Below are 17,166 nucleotides of genomic sequence, written 5' to 3'. Positions count from 1 at the left end.
GCTGTAACAAGGTAAATATTTTGATTGTCACTTGTTAAAATTAGATTATAAAAAGGATCAAAAATTCAAAAAAAATTCTTAGCGTCGGGAATGGTTTTCAACTGTGAATATTGTTATAAATTGTTACTTAAAATGGTAGTTGCTTAAAATATAGCTTGAGATTGAGAAATGGATTTCACTATTGAGGATCTGCAACCTGAATACAGGCAGAGGTAACTAGTTGTTGTCAGGAACAACCACTTAACAGATGTTCTCAACAACTTAGGTGGCAATAAAATAGCTTCTCAGCTGCAAATTGACAATTCTGCTATAGCTGCATAATTGACTAACCACAGTCTGCTTCAACGGAGACTAACAGCTCCCTTTACAGCATAGAAATAACTAGACTAGATAAGCCATTACTGGCCACCTGACATATGCAGGTGCAGTGGCTCGGTTAGTGAAATAAGGGTGGCCTGAATGTTGGAAAACAAAGTTGGTTCCCAGGAAATATCATTGGACCAAGTAACTGTCAAATAAAGCAATATTGTGCATTGATTGGTAATTGTTGGAATGTATTATGTAATCATAGCCTGTACCTTTCTTTAAGAAAAGTATAAAAGCATCTTTGTTTTAAGCCATGTGTGCAGGCCCTCTGAGGAACACGGAAGTGTATAACCTCTGTGTTTCCGGATGCTCTGTACCCGGCTGTAAGAAATAAAGAATGAAGTCTTAAAGAACCAGACCGATTGTGAGTGCTGATTGACCGATCACTGAACAGAGTCTAGATCTTCACTAGGTGGCCAGGAAAAAACCCCAGACTTACTGCATCAAAAGACCCTGTGCCACAACAGTTCATGATTCTAATCCTCCCCCACTGAATTTTTAAAACTCCAAACAGTTAAAAATGACTAAAACCACATGTACTACAGTAATAGCTGTTTGATCTGGATTGCTGATGGCAATCAAAGCAAGACAAAACAATTTGTTTGTACTATCGCAAAAACCATGGAAAAGGAAAAACTGATGTTAATGCTGAATCCTGCAAAACTAGAATGAATTCCATGAAGATCTTTAAAAGCTGGAAGGTTAGGAAAAGTGGACAAAGTCAAAACTTAAAACAATTGTAGAGTAAAAAAATTAGAAAAAAAAATGAAATTAAGAGAGAGCAATAAAGTAAAAAGCTGAATTTTTAAGCCACAAAGTAGTTAGATACAGTTTTGAGGGTTAAAGAGATCAAAGGTTAAGGAGACAAAACAGTAACAGGATGGTCAGCCATGATCATATTGAATAGTGCAGCAGGCTTGAATAGAGTCAAAGAATCCTTATAGTGTGGAAACAGGCTCTTTGGCCCAACAGGTCCACATCGACCTTCTGAAGTGTAACCCACCCAGACCCATTCCTCTACCCTATATTTCCCCTTGACCAATGCAACTAACGTGCACATCCCTGAACACTATGGACAAACTTAGCATGGCCAATTCACCTAACCTGCACATCTTTGGATTGTGGGAGGAAACCCGAGCACCCGGAGGAAACGCACGCAGATACAGGGAGAATGCGCAAACTCCACAAAGAGTTGCTAGAGGCTGGAATCAAACCTGGGTCCCTGGCCCTGAGACAATGGTGCTAACCCCTAAGTGCAACATGAAAACAATCCCTTCATTCCAACATGCCCATGCTAACCAGAGATCCTAAATTAATTTAGCCCCATTTGCCAGTATTTGGCCCATATCCCTTTAATCTGTTCCTCTTCATATACTCACCCAAATCCTTTTTAAATGTTGTAATTCTACCTGTCTCCACCACTTCTTCTGGTAGCTCATTACACACACAGACACACACCATCCTCTGTGAGAAGAAGTTGCCCGTTAGGTCTCTTAGAAATCTTTCCCCTCTCATCTTCAATTTTGGGTGCACCCCTTTCCCTTCCCAAAAAGATCTTCTTTATTTATGCTATCCATGCCCCTTATGATTTTTAGAAACCTCTAAAAAGTCATCCCTCAGGCTCTGACGCTCCAGGGAAAAATAATCCCAGTCTATTCAGTCTCTCCCCATAGCTCAAACCCTCCAATTCTGACAACATCCTTGTAAATCTTTTCTGAACTCTTTCAAGTTTCATAACATCCTTCCTATTACAGGGAGACCAGAATTGCATGCAGTATTCTAATCGTGGCCCAACCAATGACCTGTACAGCCACAACATGACCTCCTAACCAGCACCGCCTTCCTAACCTGCAATCTTCTTCCTGACCTCTCTGCCCCCACTCCACTCCAGCCTATCACCCTCACCTTGACCTCCTTCCACCTATTGCATCTCCAACGCCCCTCCCCCAAGTCGCTCCTCCCTACCTTTTATCTTAGCCTGCTGGACACACTTTCCTCATTCCTGAAGAAGGGCTTATGCACGAAACGTCGAATCTCCTGTTCCTTGGATGCTGCCTGACCTGCTGCGCTTTTCCAGCAACACATTTTCAGCTCCCAACTCTTATACTCAATGTATTGACCAATAAAGCAAGCAAGCATTCCAATGCCTTCTTCACTGTCCTAAGTGGCTTATTGCTGCTATTTTCTTTGTTTCTACTTTTGATCTGAAACAAGCAATTTGATCATTTTTCCATCTGGATTACAAGAAAACTTAGTACACGATAAAAGATTTAGCTATAGAAAGTGATCCTCAGCACAAGCAATCTCAAATGAAGATTCAACTACTCTACTCAAGCATTTACCAGTTTTGGACTCTTTGACATGCTCCATTGCTTTCCTTGTGTTCACTCCAAAATCATGGAAGTCTCGCCGACGTCCACCTCTTTCTGCCAATGACATCTCTTTAAATCCAGCAGATACCACCTCAACAACTGCAATATTTACAGGAAACAAAAATAAGTCAAACAATTAAAATCCAGAAGAATTACTTTATTAATCTTGATGAATTTCACTGAAGTCCTTTTCATTTGTGTGGATGCTACTCAACAAATTTAAAGAGGAATATTTAACGACCTTAATTCAGAATGGCACAAACTCATTATAAAACAAACAACAGAATATTAATTTCTGGAGTCAGCCATTCGACAAAAAAGGACATCCAACATAATTAAGAAATAGTTCAACGTCTTGTGCACCAAGTATCAATATGCATTTCTTTTTAAGCCCTGAATATTTTTAAAATAATATTGACAGCAATTGGCTGGCTTCACTTGAAATTGGAAAACTGGCAAAATAGTATTTGTTTTTAAAAAAAATCTTTCAAGGTGCAATGTACCAGGTATGCATGTTGTGCAAACATTAGGGTCACCAAGATACAACATCTGGAACAAAAAGGCTTATGAATACAATTGCTTCACTAATGGTCTCGTTGAGACAAGAACATAATAAGTTATGCAATAATGTCATGAGACAGATTAATAAGATTCACATCAACCAAAAAGCTCCAGCAAGTTTCTCAAGTGCAGATCATTATGCACATATGATGTTACATGACTTCAGCCTTGACTAAGAGAAACTGGAGAGACTTCTGAACAAATTTTGCACACATGACTGCTTCCATTTTCCTTTCACAAGCATAACCAACTGTCCAAAGATGATTTACACGTAGAAGTTATTAAATTCAGTCTATTAGGATGTACATTTTAACATAGCCTCACCATCTTTACGTCCCATTGCTCCAGAGGGCCCTCTCTGTCGACCACGACCAAGCAATTCGGATTCTCCTGTACTGACAGGTCTTGTTGGAGCTGGTTCTGGAGCAGGTGCCTAAAAGCACAAAATAGACCTCAACTTATTTCTCAAGCAATCAGCTTTAAGTAACAATAAACCCACTGGCCTTTAGATGGCTGCTTGTGATTGGAATCGGTTTTAAAAGTTCAGATTTAGGGAGAACTGATAGCATATTAAGTGCTGTACTCAATGATATTAGAGAATTCAATCATCTTTTCACCTCAGGCAAGCTGTCAATCCTTGTGCCCATTTCTCTATACATGTGAATTTTGACAGAAGAAAGTTGAACAAGTATCAGCCAGCTGGGCCTGTGCTGCCATAAAATGGCATTGAGGCTAACCCATACCTTAATCCCAGTATTCTCTCTGCTCCACAGCCAAAAAATCTATTGATTTTTCAAATGATCCAGCAAAACCAGCTATTTGAAGAGGGGTGTTCAAGTTTCTACACCACTTTAAGAAATAGCGCCTCTTGATCTCATTTTGAATTGTACTAGTACGACCTCAAACAATAAACTTAACTTCAAGGGCTCTTGTGGAGTAATGATAGAGCCTTACCTCGGAGGTTCAAGTCCCACCTGCTCCAAATGTCTATCACATTTTATTCAACTTGTTTAGACATCAACCTAATTCCAAAGAGAAGCGTGGCACATTGGTGGTGAACCTGCCACCACCTGCCTGGGAGGTTTAAGTCAGGTGGTGGCAGGTTTAAGTCCCACCTGCCTGGGAGGTGTGTCATTATTTTAATCAACCTGCTCAAACAACTATATTTCATTCACTCTAGCCTGGTAACTGATTATCCCTTAACCAAAGTAGATTATCTGTTCATTATCCTTCATGATACGGAGACTTGGATATACAACAATGGTGGTTTAGATTAGATTAGATTCCCTACAGTGTGGAAACAGGCCCTTCGGCTCAAAAACAGTCCACACCGACCCTCCGAAGAGTAACCCACTCAGATCCATTTCCCTCTGACTGGTGAACCTAACACTGTGTAATTTAGCATAGTCAATTCACCTGACCTGCACATCTTTGGACTGTGGGAGGAAACCAGAGCACCCAGAGGAAACTCCACGCAGATAGTCACCCAGGCTGGAAATGAACCTGGGACCCTGGTGCTGTGAGGTAGCAGTGCTAACCACTGAGCACCGTGCCTTCCATTTTAACCTGCAGTGCCATGTGCTCTTTACACTATTTACATTCAAATCCTGCATCATAAGATGTATAAAAGTAGGCCATTCAGCCCATGTGGTATACTGTGCTAATGTAATCGTGGCTCATCTGATAATCCTCAACTCCACATTGCTGCCTTTGCACTACAACCCTTAATACCTTTAACCTCTCCACAACTCTTAACACTCCACATATTTGATCTGTATATTTCAATCTTGAATATACTTAATGCCAGCCTCCAAAGAAATTCCTTATCCTTCTTAAAATGTGTCCCCTCTTATTCGGAGATTATGTTGATCCAAGACTCTCCAACAAGAAAAAAAACATTTCCACATCCAACCTGTCAACGAAGCATCTTGTATGTTTCAATAAAGTTGTCTTTCATTCATCTAAATGCCAACAAGTACAGTACTCAATGTTGTCTCTTATCTCAAGAGAGTTGGAATATAAAAGCAGAGATGTGCTACTGAAACTTTATAAAGCTCTGGTTAGGCCCCATTTAGAGTAATGTGTCCAGTTCTGGGCCCCACACCTCAGGAAGGACATAATGGCACTGGAACGTGTCCAGCGGAGATTCACACGGATGATCCCTGGAATGGTAGGTCTAACATATGAGGAACGGCTGAGGATCCTGGGATTGTATTCATTGGAGTTTAGAAGATTAAGAGGAGACTTAATACAGACGTACAAGATAATACATGGCTTGGAAAGGGTGGGCGCTAGGAAATTGTTTCCATTAGGCAAGGAGACTAGGACCCGTGGACACAGCCTTAGAATTAGAGGGGGTCAATTCAGAACAGAAATGCGGAGACATTTCTTCAGCCAGAGAATGGTGGGCCTGTGGAATTCATTGCCACGGAGTGCAGTGGAGGCTGGGACGCTAAATGTCTTCAAGGCAGAGATTGATAGATTCTTGTTGTCTCGGGGAATTAAGGGCTACGGGGAGAATGCTGGTAAGTGGAGTTGAAATGCCCATCAGCCATGATTGAATGGCGGAGTGGACTCGATGGACCGAATGGCCTTACTTCCACTCCTGTGTCTTATGGACCTCTAAGACAGTTCCTCCATACCTGGTATCAGACTGGTTAGCCTTCTCTCTGGCCTCTAATGCCAATATATCTTTCCTTAAAGGGGTGCAAAACCGTTTACCATATTCCAGGTGGAGCCTGATTAATGCTTTGTTTGGTTTAAGCAAACGCTCACTACTTTCATACTCCATTTCCCTTGAAATGGGAGGTTAACATTCCATTGCCTTCTCTATTATCTGAACTTGCTAGTTGAGAGATTCATAAACAAACTAGCAGATCCCTTTGACTAGACTAGACTTACAGTGTGGAAACAGGCCCTTCGGCCCAACAAGTCCACACCGACCCGCCGAAGCGCAACCCACCCATACCCCTACATTTATCCCTTACCTAACACTACGGGCAATTTAGCTTGGCCAATTCACCTAACCCGCACATCTTTGGACTGTGGGAGGAAACCGGAGCACCCGGAGGAAACCCACGCAGACACGGGGAGAACGTGCAAACTCCACACAGTCAGTCGCCTGAGTCGGGAATTGAACCCGGGTCTACAGGCGCTGTGAGGCAGCAGTGCTAACCACTGTGCCACCGTGCCGCCCACTATGCCACCGTGCTCTGTAGCTTTCTTCATGTCTTCTTCATTTAAACAATATTCAGCTCTTTTATTCTTCCTGCTCAAGTGTATAACCTCACATTTTCTTACATCATAATCCATCACGTTTTTTTTTCCCATTTGCTAAACTCTGAAGACTCTCATCCTCACATCTTCACAATTATTTTAGTCTCATCTGCAAACTTGACTTTAGTACTTTCACTTTCCTTAGGCAAGTCATTCCTCGACATCCACGAGGGCTCCATTCCAGAGAACCACCACAAATGATGAAATTCATGACAGCGGAACTCATTAAAAATAGATCAAAATGGTTAAAAGCATTGCAGATATGAATTTTCCTTGATGTTGATTTTTATTTATTTATTTTTGGGTGTGGATGGGTGAATTCACAACTTATGATTTAATGAATAATGAGGATTTACTGTATGCTTTAAATAAGTGTTGCCCAAGCACTAACCACTGTGGCACTCCACTAATTATCCTGTTTAAAAACAAACAGGCTTTTGCCCCCACCTTGAGACCAAAAGGTGCAAGTCCCACCTGCTCCAGACACATCATAACGTGTCTGAACACATGATTAAAAGGGACCATAGGGGTGGGATCCAAGATGGCAGCGACCCAGCAAGTCTGAGTCTACAGTGCTCCTCCCAAGACTTGGGCAAAGTGGGTTACTCATTCCCACCACACTCACCAAATCATTTAAAATAGCTGTTTAATGTAATTAGTTGCTTAGTATTAAACTTAAACAATCTAATCTTCAGTAAAAATGACTAAAGGGAAGGGAGCCCGCAGCTCTCAGCAAGCAGGAACCCCTCCTCCACCCTCTCCAGCTGCAGCAGAGGTGTCTGCAGCCAGCCCGGGGGACTTATCTACAGTGGCAAGCCTTGTGGAAATCATCTCCAAACTGGATGCGAAAATCGACGATTTTATTGAAGAATCCCGAAGTCGATGGGACTCACACTCGGCCGTGCTGCAAAAGCACGACAGAGACATTAAGGAAATCAAACGCCGAGTCTGAGGGGCAAAGCTAACGGCCACGACCTCTGAAACTACAGTGCAATCGGCCATGGATCGGGTCCAGACTCTCGAACAGCGAGTCCAGACCTTAGAGAATCACACTGACCACCTCGATAATCGAGGTCATCGAAAAAAATATTCGTTCGCTGGGCCTTCCCGAACGGGAAGAGGAAGGCCAACTAACAGCATTCCTCGAATGGTGGCTTCCACAATTTTCAAATCTGGAGGTGGATCAGGCCGGGTAAGGGTAGAATGGGTGTACCAGGTTGCAATACGTGGGCCCGCCTCGGAACAGCACCCCTGCCAGTTCCTATTCTGACTGCAGAGCTATAAGGAGAGGCAGTTACTCCTAGAAGCCTCTAGAAATCTTGGAAAAGATCTCAAGCCATGATCTATAAAGGATCCAAGATCATGTTATTCCAGGACTTTTCCCCAGCTCTGGTCCAAAAGAGGAAGGCATTCGATGAGGCGAAGTAGTGTTTAAGGGACTTAAATATTCAGCACTCCTTACACTACTCAGCGATGCTACGCTTTAACCATGAAAGATCCGTGTATAACTTCAGATCGCCGGAAAAGGCTAAGGAATTTTTGGACTCTCTTAGATAAAGTGTAAGAGATAATGGATGCTGGTTTGCCTTCCCCCCCACTCCGGTTTATATCCCCCAAGGGAACAAGGGGGAAAATCTCCATTTAAATACTTTTTTTATTATTTAGAAATAGTTTTTTTATTATACTGTTGTGAGTGTATTAGAGAGTCTTTATTTTTGTGAATTTTATATGCTCTATGCTCGGGATGTTCTGGTAAGAGTTTCCCCTCCTGATGGGTCTCGGATTTGCCTGGACAATTATGGTTGATCAGTCGGTTAAGTGGTGCACCTGGAATGTCAAGGGGAGTAATTCGCCAGTCAAAAGGAAGAAAATATTATCAAATCTCAAGAAAGAAAAAGAGTTGATATAGCTCTCCTACAGGAGACACACCTGTTGGATAAAGAACACTTGAAATTACGACAGGGTGGATTTGATTAGGCCTTTTTATCTTTAAGCTCAAAAAGCAGGGGAGTTGTTCTTCTTATTCGGAAGAATTTCCCTTTCAAAATCCTAAATCAGATAAAAGACGAATCTGGACGATATATTCTGATTAAAGCCCTCATAAATGGAGAGGAATATGGGATTTTAAATTTGTATTGTCCCCCGGCACACCCCTTTAAATTTATAATGGAAGCCTTCTCAAAATTGATGGCTCTTGGTGCCCGTCATACAATTATAGGGAGAGACTTCAATTGTATTGTGGATCCGGAAATAGATAGGATTCCCAAGAGTACTGCAGGCGTATCTCCCAGATCTAGACAGTTGGTGGATTTGAACAAAGAATTAGGATTAGAAGATCCTAATTCACAGGGCAGAGATTTTTCTTTTTACTCCAATCCACATAAACGCCATACCAGAATTGATATGATTTTTGCCCCCTCAATTTTTTTAAATTCCATATCATCCTGTAAAATAGATAGTACAGTAATTTCCGATCAAGCTGCTGTATATATGGAAATCAAGGCGAGGAACAATGGGACATCCCCTCGGCATTGGCGTATGGACCCCTTCCTGATGAAAGATAGTGAGTTTGTAAAGTACTTCTCTTGAGAATTTAAAACGTTTTTAGAAATTAATTTAGGTACGGTTAGCAACCCATCAATGATGTGGGAGACCAAAGCTTACGCGCGAGGTTTGATAATATCCTACTCAGCGACCCAGAAAAAAATAAAGGGAGAACAACAGCGCCTGCTCGAAGCTCGCTTAAAAGCAGCTGAAACAGCATATGCTGACAGACCTTCTATTATCAAATTGCAAAGGATTACGGCCCTTAGGACAGCTCTAAACACCATGCTTACCCAAACGGCTAAGAGGGAAATATTATTTGCAAAACAAAGGTTATATGAATTTGGCGACAAACTGAGCATTTCTTGCAAAGAAAAGAAGGCCCCTCAAACTATCACGTCTATCAAGGAAAGTGGAAAGTACAGGTATTTTGACTCATGATCATAAAAGGATTAACGCAATCTTTAGAAAATTTTATTCCCATTTATATAAATCGCAGGATTGTGAAGACAGGACTAGGAGGATGCAATCATTTTTTAAAAATTTGACCTATCTGGACCTAACTCCGGAACAGGTATCGGTCTTAAATGCTCCCCTAATAGTCCAAGAAATACTTGACACAATCAGGCAACTTCAGAACAGTAAGGCACCTGGCCTTCAAGCTAAATTCTAAAGAATTTACAGGAATATTGGCTGGTCCACTTATGGACATGTATAACTATGCATACAGTCAGGGCTGTCTCCCGCCTTCGTTGAAAGAGGCAAATATCTCTCTTATCCTTGAAAAAGGAAAGGATCCAGAAGATTGGATGTCATACAGACCAATGTCCTGGCTAAATGTAGATTTTAAAATCCTTTCTAAAACATTCGCATTGAGACTAGAAAGGGTATTGCCACATATCATAAAGGAGGATCAGACAGGGTTTAAGGGCAGTAGTCAACCAATAATATTAGAAGGGTTTTGAATATGATTCAAGCCTGCCATCAGGGAAAGATACCAGGAGTAGTAATCTCATTAGATGCGGAAAAGACATTCGATCGGGTTGAATGGTCATATTTGTTTTACACGTTGGAAAGGTGTTTACCAAATGGGTCTTAACATTGTATAGTGATCCCATAGCAGTTGTGGTTACCAATGGATTAGGCTCGGATAGCTTCAGTGTGGGTAGGGGTTGTCATCAGGGATGTCCTCCCTCGCCATTGTGATTTACGCTAATAATTGAACTACTAGCAGAGGCTATACAGGCTGATCCTAATATAACGGCCCCGAGGATTGGTACAGGTAAACATAAAATTACCCTTTATGCAGATGATGTTCTTCTATTCCTCAGTAATCCTCTGGAGGTCCATACCTCATTTAATCCAAGTTATTAATACATTTAGCACATTCTCAGGCTATAAAATTAATTTCTCAAAATCGGAGGCTATGCCAATGGGTGGCCTTGCTATGATACCCCACTTAGTGGACGGACCCCACTTTCCCTTTCGGTGGTCCCTGGAGGGTTTCTTATATTTAGGCATATTTTTTGCCCCAGTATTTGGTCAGTTATACAAGGCTAACTTTGTGCATTTACTGGAAAGGATAAGGCAGGACCTCCAGCGATGGGGAGACTTTCCAATTTTCTGGCTGGGTAGAACAGCACTAATTAAAATGAATGCCCTGCCCCGTCTCCTATACCCTATGAGAATGCTTCCGGTGATGCTGCCGAGGCTGACACTACGTAAATTATATGTCTGGTTGGGTTCCTTTATCTGGAATCATAGACGGCCCCTCATTAAGCTGAAGAAGCTACCGCTTCCACAGGCAAGGGGAGGAATGGACTTAACTGATATTTCCTAAAATCTGGGAAGTTCCCTATTAAGTTACATTGCTGATTGGGTCTTGTCTGATCCGCAATCAATCCGGCTGCACATCGAGGCTTCTCAAGTAAAATGCCCACTTATTAACCTTTGTTTTCAGACAAGAGGAAAATCATTACGGATCACTGTAAAAACCCTCTAATACTAAACACAATTAAAGCTTGGAATATAATGCAGCAAAATGAGGGCAACTCACATAAAACATCCCCCTATGCACCAATAGTGGGAGCATGGGGACTTCAACCGGGGTTTATAGATGCCAGTTTTAAACTCTGGCGATCCGGGGTATCTCATGTCTAGGGGACCTATTTAAAGAAGGGGTCCTGATGTCTTTTGAACAGCTGCATCAGAAATTCGGATTACCTAATGGAGACCTCTTTCGATACTTCCAAATTCGAGATTATATACAGAAAAAGACTACGTTATTAGATAGTCTTTATAAATCAGATAGAGAATGTAGAGTGCTATGACCAATGGGGGTATCTTCCGTCAGTATTATTTATCATTTACTACATGATGAAGTATTGGGAGATATGGACAATCTGCTTAAAACATGGGATCAGGATTTGGGACTAGAAATCTCTACAGAAACACGGAATGAGATTTGGGAAAACGCCAGAAGAATCACCATCTGCAACAGAACTCAGGCTATCCAGCTGAAGATACTTCATAGGGCCCATATAGCACTGGATCGATTGCCAAAATTTAAGACAGGAGCATCTCCAATGTGTCCCAAATGTAAAATAGAGGTGGGCACTCTTGCACATTGCCTATGGACCTGTCATAAGATAATTAGATACTGGACTAAAGTAGCAAGTACCCTGACAGAAATTTTAGGAACGGAAGTTAAAGTGGATCCTGTATCTCTCCTTTTGGGCTTTTCGAACTTGCCCTCCCTGGATATGCACGGGAAGAGACTATTTTCTATTCTCTCTTTCTGTGCAAGGAAAAATATTTTGGTAAACTGGGTGGCTGAGGGCCCCCCTGGACTTTCAAATTGGCACAGATTAATTATGGAATGTATTCCCCTCGACTTCCTTACAAATATGATGTACCAAAAGACCGAATTATTTAAATAAATATGGCAGCGCTTCTTGAATTATATAAATACAGATATTTCGGCTATCCTAACAAGGGCTTTTATTTAATTGAGGTTACAAACCTGGCTGGTTCAGGGTCCCTTTAGAGAGGAATCTCGCACAAATACGGGTTTTGTTACATTTGGTGTTAATATTCCGAGCATGTATCTCACTACCCAATTTCTGTGTTATTCGTTGGTTTTCTTTTCTCTCTTATTTGAATGTAAGAGACAATTATAAACTCTGGTTAGTTGTAGGTTATATTAGTAGTTAAAATCTTCGAGGAGAAAGTGAGGTCTGCAGATGCTGGAGATCAGAGCTGAAAATGTGTTGCTGGAAAAGCACAGCAGGTCAGGCAGCATCCAAGGAACAGGAGATTCGACGTTTCGGGCATATGCCCGAAACGTCGAATCTTCTGTTCCTTGGATGCTGCCTGACCTGCTATATTAGTAGTTAGTTGAGTTTTGTTTTTTTTTCTTTCTCTGTATTTTTCTTATGTTAAATTTTGGTTATTATTTATTTAAGATTTAATTGTATATCAATGTTTGTACTTGAGAGTTTCGTTTATTTTTGTAAACTTGTAAAAATGTTAAATTTCTAATAAAAATATCTATAAAAAAGGATCATAATTCTGTAAGTTTTCAGATATTTGTGGGTAAGGATAACAGTGGATCTTGGATGAAGGTGTCAAATTTGGAGAAAGCCAACTATAACTGAATTAGGCAAGAATTGGAGAATGTGGAGTGGAGTGGCTGCTTGAGGGCAAAACCACATCTAAGATGTGGGAGTCTTTTGAAGAGCAGCTGATTAGGCATGTTCCTGTGAAAAAAGGGCACGAACACACTACCAGCAGAGGTGGAGGAAGCAGGTATGTTAGCAATATTTAAGGCACATCTTGATAGATGTGGACTGTAGACAACCAGAGGGTTAGAAACCACGCATGAACAATAAGTAGCAGATTTAAATAAGGGCTAGGAATTGGCTCAGGCTTGATGGGCCTCAGGGCCTGTGTTGTATTGTACAAAAATATCCATATTCCACAAAAGGGAAAAACCAACACGGTTATGATAATTAAATAAACTATTTCAAGAGATTATTGGTTTGACTTACATCATCATTTCTAGTAATTTATTCTCAGTTTCATTATCCTAGTCTCACTCGCCACTCTCCAGGGCCTTTCCCAAAACGGAGTGTAGTGTAGAACATCTGTACTACCTCAGCTTTCTACAGACTACTGCAGCAAACATTTTCTTAAATTCATAGCATGTGGCAGGAACTGGTTGGGCCAGCATTTATTGTCCATCCCTAGTTCCTCTTGAGAAGGTAATGGAGTAATGCTGTCTTGAACTACTGCAGTCCATGTGGTGTAGGCAAACTCAATAGGATGAAAGATATCTATAAACCTATGGGAGTGAGTTCAGGTGTATTTGATAACAAAGTCCTCTACAAGTGAACGGATGCCCTAGTGTACAAAATAGCTGTTGTTATCACACTCCTGTGCTGCAACAGTCCTGGACTGTGCACTAGCAACATACAAAAGCATTAGATAAATTCCACTACCAATGACTCTACCTCATTCTCTGGATTCAACAAGAGGGCCAAACAAATATTAACGTTAGGCTCAAAGCTATCACCACTAGCAGTCAGACAGAACACCTGCACATTCAACTAGGATGGACTGAGCATGGTGTCCTGATGACTAAAACAGTTACCCTGCCAGATCCCACTTTCACAATCCCAAAATAACCAGCATTTCAGGCAGGTCAAAGAAAATACCTGAACAGCATTCAAAAGTTCTCCTTTACGTATGGCAGCATGGATCAGGAGCAAAATGTTACCAGTAAATATGGCAATAAATTGTCCATCAAGCGGTATTATTCAGGTCCAAGAATCTTGATGTTTAACCAAAGCAGCAGAGAGGGAGAAGCAAATTCTGCACCCCAAATTCCACTAACTCATTGGATATCCTGCCAGTTCAGACCCTCTGCAGAAACTCATGACTGAGTAAATGGCATTCTCGAATTAAGGAGAGCTGCTAACATGTACAGATAGAATCTGACCAAGGGGCATGGTTCAACTGAAGCATTACTATCTCATTAACGTATTCCAAACCATTTGGACAAAGCCAAAAATTCCATTACATAACCCATGAAAGTATGCAAAAAACAGGCAGTTCAACATTCTTGCTAATAATGGATTATCTATTGGCACAGACATGGGAGTAAGAAGCAAGTGTAGGTTTCAAACATTGGCTCACAATTGGAGCAAGATTAGCCAAGGAAAAGTTGCACTCAATGGTCAACAACAACCCCACCTTCCCATATAACCACAGAAAGTGCAACACCAGGCCATTCACCTCTTTCCTGCTCACCATCTAAAGGGCCAAAACAGTCTTTCCAGGTGAAGCAGCATTTCATTTGTACCTCCTCCAGTCTGGTCTATTGCATTTGCTGCACCCAATGTGGTCTACTCTACATTGGAGAAACCAAATGCAGACTGGGTGGCTGCTTTACAGAACACCTGTGAGTCATGTGCATGACCCCCAACTTCCCTGTAGCCAGTCATTTTAACACAGCATTCTTGTCACGTGCACAATGTCTGCCCTCAGCAGTTTTACAATGCTCCAGCGAATCACATCAAGAACTGGAAGAACATCATACCTTCAGACTAGGCACTTTACAACCTTCTGGACTTAATATGGACTTCAACACCTTCAGATTGTGAACTCTCTATTCTTTTCCTTTCTTTTAGCTTTACTTGTTGGATTCTGTCACCATATCCTCTCTCTCCCATCCCCTCACTATCTGTCCTTCCAATTTGGCAGTTAGACACACCATTGTTCTATTGTTCTCATTCCTATCACTTAATCTGCAGCATCAACATCCTTTTGCCCCTAGCACTTCCACCCTCTATTGCATAAATGCTACCCCCTCCACACTTCATGTCAGCAGTTATCTAGACTTGAAACATTAGTTTCCTCACTCTCTCCACAGATGCTGCCTAAGCTGCTAAGTTTTCCAGCATTTCTTGTTTTCAGTGCTAATTCCAGCATCTGCATTAATTTGCTCTTGCAGAACTCAAGTACTTATACTTCAATGCCAAACGGGGGGGGGTCAAACAGGATTTGAAATAGTTTCTCACTTCACAGATTCTGCCAGACCAGAGTTTCTCCAGCACTTTTTGGTTTTAATTCAGAATTACATCTCGCACAGTGGTTTGCTTTTGACAACACATTGTGTTGAAGCTGCAATTTCATTAAAATCAGATAGGGAACTTATTCCATTACTTAAGGGGACTACACTGGGTTTTATTCCATGGATTACAAAGCCTTATAATACAGTAAAATTTGCAAGAACTGTTAGAACCACCGTACTGCAAATAAAACAGTCTGGCAATTCCAGGCAAAAACACTAAGATGGCAAAAGAAAAATACTGCGGACCCTGGAAATCTGAAATAGATTTAATATTCAACAAGCCAGGCAGCATCAGTGGAGAAAAAGTGAGCTAATGCTTCAGGTCCATTAATTTTGATCACAACTGTCTATCAATGACTCAAAAAAAGTTAGAATCAATTTTGACTTTCTGGTATCCCAGCTACAAGACTGGGTGTTGAGAAACAGAAGGGTGTATGACAAAATAAGCACATACGAAGGATCGGAATTAGAGGATGGGGGAGAAACATGTTTTCAAATTAGTGTAATGGACCAAACAAAAACTGGAACACATCAAGCCACATTCATTCACCAGAACAAAGGAGGACAAAAGAAAATTAGAAAGATAAAGCACAACTCTAGGAGAAATAAAAATAAGCTTTCATCACACATTTAAAAAAAGACAAATCATTTAAGTTGTAAAACTAAGCAGTGAAACAGGGATAATCTTCTTACCAAAATTAACTGATGGAACCTGTTTTATGATAAAACAATTTTTTTAAAACATCATTAGTCTCACTTAAAAACTTAAGGTTACAGTTTGTTGAATAAGGTGCAAATGAGTTTTTAAATGATTTACTGTCATTTGCTGAATCACCTTTTTGACCTCCACAGTAGTAGTGTTTATGCCTTTAAAACATTTAATGAAGAGTCATATAAACAAGGACAATTGACACTTTTTACTTCCTTGTTTGCAAGGAGAATTTTTTAAACGTGCTTAGCTATTTGGGCCTACATAAAGGCATACTATTGTTGGAATCCAGAGATCCTATGAGAACGAAATTAGAAGCCACACGACACCAGGTCATAGTCCAACAGGTTTATTTGAAATGAAGTTTTCAGAGCGCTGCTCCTTTGTCATAACTGACAATAGAGCAAACCAAAAGCTTGAGGTTTTAAATAAACCTGTTGGACTAGGACCTGGTGTCATATTGATTTCTGACTTTGTCCACCCCAGTCCAACACCAGCATCTCCACATCAGGAGAAAGATGTCCTCATCCCCAAGTCATTGGCTTTTTGTGGGCAGCTTTCTTCTACATTAATGCTAAGTTCTGATACTGCTAATGACTGCAAAATCCAAGCCTGAAACCAAGTCTGAAGAATTTCAAAACTTTTCCTCAAAGATCAGTTTTCCTGGTAACAAATGACAGCCTCCAATGAATGGTTTTGCAAAACACATTTGATATGAACTATAGAATTACGAGGCAAAGTTTAAAATACATGTGTAAGCAAATTTACTTACTAGCCTTGGAGCAACAGGCTGGGCGCTTGCTTCAGGGACACGAGCCCGCCCTCGGGCCCGAGAACGTGCTCTTCCACTCATTTTTGTCAATTCAATGTCCTACAGATTTTTTCCTGTCTGGGGAGGGAAAAGTAATGTAAACTCAAAATCCCCACGTCAGCATTAAGGTGTTAAAGATCTCAAGAGACATAGTTAGAGATCAGACAAATTTCTTGAAAGTCATTTGCTGGTTAGCATCCATGGCACAGCAAGATGTCAAGTTCTCACATTTACTCTCCAGCAAAAAGATCAGCTAACACTGTTGGGAGAAGGTGAGGAAGGCTGCTTTTCAGATGGGGCCAGTTTTGGAAGTTGGGCAGGTGGGCAAAGAATGGAGAGAGGAAGAGGAGGAATATAAATGAGGTCCAGCTCAGGGGTATGGGGGAGGCAGGCA

The 17,166-nt window shown here is 41.1% G+C and overlaps 1 protein-coding gene across 1 annotated transcript in view; it reads right to left on the bottom strand.

Annotated features, from left to right (window-relative positions):
- The window catches only part of piwil1 (piwi-like RNA-mediated gene silencing 1), a 55,011-nt gene extending 38,168 nt beyond the window's left edge, over positions 1-16,843 (bottom strand). The window contains exons 1-3 of the mRNA XM_060843896.1: positions 16,734-16,843; positions 3,624-3,732; positions 2,709-2,837 (exon numbers count right to left, since the gene is read on the bottom strand). Coding sequence (XP_060699879.1) covers positions 2,709-2,837; positions 3,624-3,732; positions 16,734-16,814 — 319 coding nt within the window. The 5' untranslated portion in view covers positions 16,815-16,843. The remainder of the gene's footprint in view (positions 1-2,708; positions 2,838-3,623; positions 3,733-16,733) is intronic.
- Between the last annotated feature and the right edge of the window lie 323 nt (positions 16,844-17,166).

Source organism: Hemiscyllium ocellatum, chromosome 24 (genome assembly GCF_020745735.1).
Source record: "Hemiscyllium ocellatum isolate sHemOce1 chromosome 24, sHemOce1.pat.X.cur, whole genome shotgun sequence".
Taxonomy (NCBI): Eukaryota; Metazoa; Chordata; class Chondrichthyes; order Orectolobiformes; family Hemiscylliidae; genus Hemiscyllium; species Hemiscyllium ocellatum.
The sequence above is the reverse complement of the archived record's forward strand: the minus strand, read 5'-3'. Positions and strand labels throughout refer to the sequence as shown.